Raw genomic sequence first — 5,000 nt, forward strand, 5'->3', positions numbered from 1 at the left:
ACGTTACTTATAATTCCATATAACTTCCTTTCATAATAATAGGGAAAGAGCAGAGTGAATAAAGAAAAATATCCTTGAAAACTATTCTGTAGAACAGAGGGAAAGGATTGAAATATAAATATGGAGCCATAAAAAGAAATCTATAATTGTAAAAAGAAGTCACTAGCTATTTTCCTATTCGTGGTTTTCATATATTTTCTTTCGTGGTTTTCATATATTTTCTGTTCGTGGTTTTCATATATTCTTTTTAGAGCTAAAATTTATATTCAGATAATAATTAGCAGTTGCAACGCAGTCTACGTTTATGTGACTTTGTTAATCTGCATAACTTCGTAGAACACTCCCTCTTAGGTTGTGGCCGATGTATAATGCTAACGGTGAATATGGAAATATCTCAAGCATTATTATGAACTGATCTTTCTTTTTACGAATCCGATCCTGATATAAACAAAAAAATTATAAAACTATAGCATAAAATCTTTCTTTGTAAAAAGGTGAATAAAAACAACACTATTGGTAGTCTTTGGTTTTCGACATGAAATTATTTGTTTTAAATGACATATCCTTTTTAGGTATATTGCAATTGAAATATCTGCATACCACATGATAGATCTATCAAAGAACGTTCTTTTAAAGTATTACATAAAGTTAATCTACAGAACACAAGGCTTTCCAGTCTGTTAACGCAACACCTACGAAGGCCGTGTGAGAAAAATCTCACTCGAAGAAAAGAGTATTTCTTAAACTATGACCAATTGATGTCCCGACCTCAGCCGAATTTCACGCCGGTTTCAAACACTTTGCCTTTCACTCAACGCTGGAAAAAAAAAAAAAGAATTGGTGTCTTTATCTTTTCCTTTTAAATTCTATTTTAGAACTCCTGTTTTTTCCAAAAGACAAATTAGGAAAAAAACTAGGGCGAGGGATGGTGGGAGACCGTTTCGAAAATGGTGCTCTGTATAAAAGACACCGGTATCCAGTTCCTTCGTCAGGTGAGTTGTGAAGTGATTCAGGTGAACACCTTCCTAAAAGGCTTCTGTGAGCTCCAAGATGGCGGTTAAGAATGTAAGAAGAAACGGTATATATACATACGAAATACAAATCTCACATATTCACTTCATAGTTAGCTGTGGGGGGGGGGGGGGGTGTGAATTAACAACTCTCTGGTCCTCAGTATCTTTTTTAAAAGAGGATACAAAGCACTATATTATCCTCTATCCTGCTACGCCATGTACATAATACACCACTGTGATAATAAAGATAAATTGTAAGGTTATGGTCATAGTGCTGAGATAAGCACACAGACATATACACACATACACACACACAAACATATATATATATATATATATATATATATATATATATGTATATATATATATATATATATATATATATATATATATATATATATATATGTATATATATATATTATATATATAAATATATATTTATACATACATATATATATATATATATAAATATATATATATATATATATATATATATATATATTATATATATATATTCATATATATATATATATATATATATATATATATATATGTATATATATATATATATATATATATATATATATATGTATATATATATATATATATATATATATATATATATATATATATATATATATATATATATATATAAAACACCTGTAGGCGTCTGTATTTGTATGACATTCAACACAATTATATGTCCATTAAGACAAAGACACTAATATACGGTATACCTGTATGTTTTCAGTTTACGGCAGCCGTAGCTGTGATTACCCTCTTCGCCCTGGCAATGGCTGCCCCAGTACCGTCTCCTGGCTATGGCCACGACCATGGAGGTTATGGCCATGATCATGGACATGGTCACGGTGGCTATGGACATGATCATGGCGGCCATGGTGGCTATGGACATGACCATGGTGGCTATGGACACGACCATGGAGGCCATGGTGGCTATGGACACGATCATGGGGGCCACGGACACGGTCATGGTGGCTACGGACACGATCATGGTGGCTACGGACACGACCATGGAGGTCACGGAGGATATGGCCACGACCATGGTGGCTACGGACATGACCATGGAGGGCATGGTGGCTATGGACACGACCACGGTGGATATGGTCACGACCACGGCGGATACGGTCACGGCCATGGTGGCTATGGACATGGTAAATATTAAGAGTTTTTACATATTTTTGTTATCACTTTTGAACTTAATATCTAACAAAAAAAAAAAAAAAAAAAAAAAAAAATGCTTTCCAATTTATTTCTTTTTCAGATTGGTAGAGAAGAACCGAGTACCTACAAAAGAAGCTAATTGTTTTCCTCTTCCAAGTTATTCATCGAAAATTTACGATTTTTTTATACGAATAAAACTTCTGAATAAAATTTTGTTTTAATTTTCTTTCAAATTCTACAATTAGTAAATAATTCAATCTAAGTTTCAGTGATATTTATATCTTAGCAGTGAATATTGCATTATATAAGCTTTTTTTAATTAACTATGAGGACTAAGCACGTAATTTTGAGTTCTTGTCTATATGGGCTAATTTTGGCAAAACTATGAGGAATTGGTCATTTATATACCATTAGCAACTGGTGTATGCAAAGTTATGTAAGATCTTGAGGCAACATATGCATAATATCATGATTTGTGGGATTTAAACAACATTATTGCTACTTGTGAAATTTTGTGGGACACTAGTGCAATTATTGGCTACTTTGAAAGTTGGGTTGAACTCCGACATCTGTATGGACTACTTGTCTAAATGTTTGTTTGAAGTTTGACTTCACTGCTGGCTACTTGAAAATAATGTTGGATAACCTTTGACAAAACTATTGACAAATTGTTTTTAAGCTACAGTAATGCTAAACTAAGTAAGTCCTTAAAAACTCAAGTCTATTCTATTCAAAGACGAAATTTATTTCATTGTAAGGATCGGAAAAATATTTGTGATTTGATCACGAAATCTCCTTTTGTATTTCTATCAAATTCTGTCCTAGTTTGTGAATACGGAATATGAATGAAATTGATTGAATCGTGAAAAAAAAGCAATTTATGTTTGCTGTTGAATATATATACAGAAGAATATGCAAAATGTCGATATATTTGTATGAGCAAATGCATGCTTCTTTCCATGCATTCTTTGACAGGTATATTGATTATGTTTGTATATATGCTCGTTGTAAATTGAAAGAAATACTGCCACAAAAAAAAAAAAAATTATAAATTATAAGTATTACAAATAATAATAACAATAATAATAATAATAATAATAATAATAATAATAATAATAAAAATAATAATAATAATAATAATAATAATAATAATAATAATAATAAAAATAATAATAATAATAATAATAATAATAATAATAATAATAATAATAATAATAATCATTGTTCAAGGTCTAATGGTAAATTATTATTATTGATGATAATGATACTGTAAATAATGTTAATAGTAATTATAACAATAACAGTAATTGTGAATAGCTTAATTTGTTTGATTTTAGATTTTAATCACTATGCAGCCTATCATCACACTACTACTATTATTGTAATGATAACTATAATAAAGATATTGATAATAAAAACAATAACCATGATATTAGTAATTTCTGATTATTATTATTATTATTATTATTATTATTATTATTATTATTATTATTATCATTATTATTATTATTATTATTATTATTATTATTATTACTTGCTAAGCTACAACCCTGGTAGGAAAAGCAATACGCTATAAGCTAGGGGACCCAACAGGTAAAATAGTCCAATGAGAAAAGGAAGTAAGAAAAAATAAATTATTTTAAGAACAGCAACGTTAAAAGGCAGGAAGCCAAGCCTTTTGTGTTATTCATTTTCATTCTTTTTATTCATTTATTGCTACATTCTAATGACTAATGGAAAAATAACTTTCCGAGCATTAAAACTATTTTGTTTGATTACATAACTGTTAGAAATCTCGTTACGAAATCTCTGAAATACCCCGAAATAACTTAAGTAATTTCATAATTGGAAAGAAGTTTGTCTCACAGCAACTTATGCTTTTATTACTTATTGGAAATAGTTAATATATTTTGATTCATTTGTATAAGCCAAATGTCTCAAAGATTTCATCTTCTTCCTTCGACATCATTAGTCCCACTGTATAATAGGGTCGGCCGCTCAAGTCAACTCTATCCTTTTCTATCTTTCGCATCTTCTCCCCTCAGTACCAAACCACCCATATCCTTCCACACATTATTTCTCCTTATCACTTGCCTTTGCTGAGCTCTCTTGATCGGTTCCAATCCCTCTCTCCTTATCATATGGCCATAATATTCCAGACGAGCTGCAATCTTATATTGCTATCAATTACTACTAATGTGGCTATACAATCAAAGATTGTGAAATATTTTTTTTTTTGTAATTGTTTCATTCTTTTTTATTTATTTCATTTTTCTAAATATTGAAATGTATCGACTATTACATTTATGGTTATTATTATGACGATATTAGTCTTCGATGCCATTATTAATATCGTTATCATTATAATTGTCATCATTATCATGATAGTTTCACATTAAAATTGCATTACAGTAGAGCACACACACACACACACACACACACACACACATATATATATATATATATATATATATATATATATATATGTATGTATATTTATGTATATACACGTGTGTGTATGCGCTTATATATATACATACATATTATATCATATATCATACATCCATATGCATGTATACTGTATATGTATATATATACACATACAGGCACACACACACACACACACACACACATATATATATATATATATATATATATATATATATATATATATATATATATATGTATGTATGTATATATATATATATATATATATATATATATATATATATGTGTGTGTGTGTGTGTATGTGTGTTCTTATGGTAAGTTTGATTACATACTGCTTCTCAAAACTATCAAATTAT

General features: G+C 29.3%; 1 protein-coding gene across 1 annotated transcript; it reads left to right on the forward strand.

The window, feature by feature from the left end:
• The first annotated feature begins 1,846 nt into the window (after positions 1-1,846).
• On the forward strand, positions 1,847-2,369 carry LOC137659590 (tick receptor for ospA-like). The gene is made up of 2 exons (XM_068394438.1): positions 1,847-2,185; positions 2,296-2,369. Exons 1-2 carry the CDS (start codon positions 1,847-1,849, stop codon positions 2,332-2,334), a joined length of 378 nt encoding a protein of 125 aa, XP_068250539.1. The 3' UTR covers positions 2,335-2,369.
• The last annotated feature ends 2,631 nt before the right edge of the window (positions 2,370-5,000 follow it).

This window comes from Palaemon carinicauda, chromosome 20 (genome assembly GCF_036898095.1).
Source record: "Palaemon carinicauda isolate YSFRI2023 chromosome 20, ASM3689809v2, whole genome shotgun sequence".
Taxonomy (NCBI): Eukaryota; Metazoa; Arthropoda; class Malacostraca; order Decapoda; family Palaemonidae; genus Palaemon; species Palaemon carinicauda.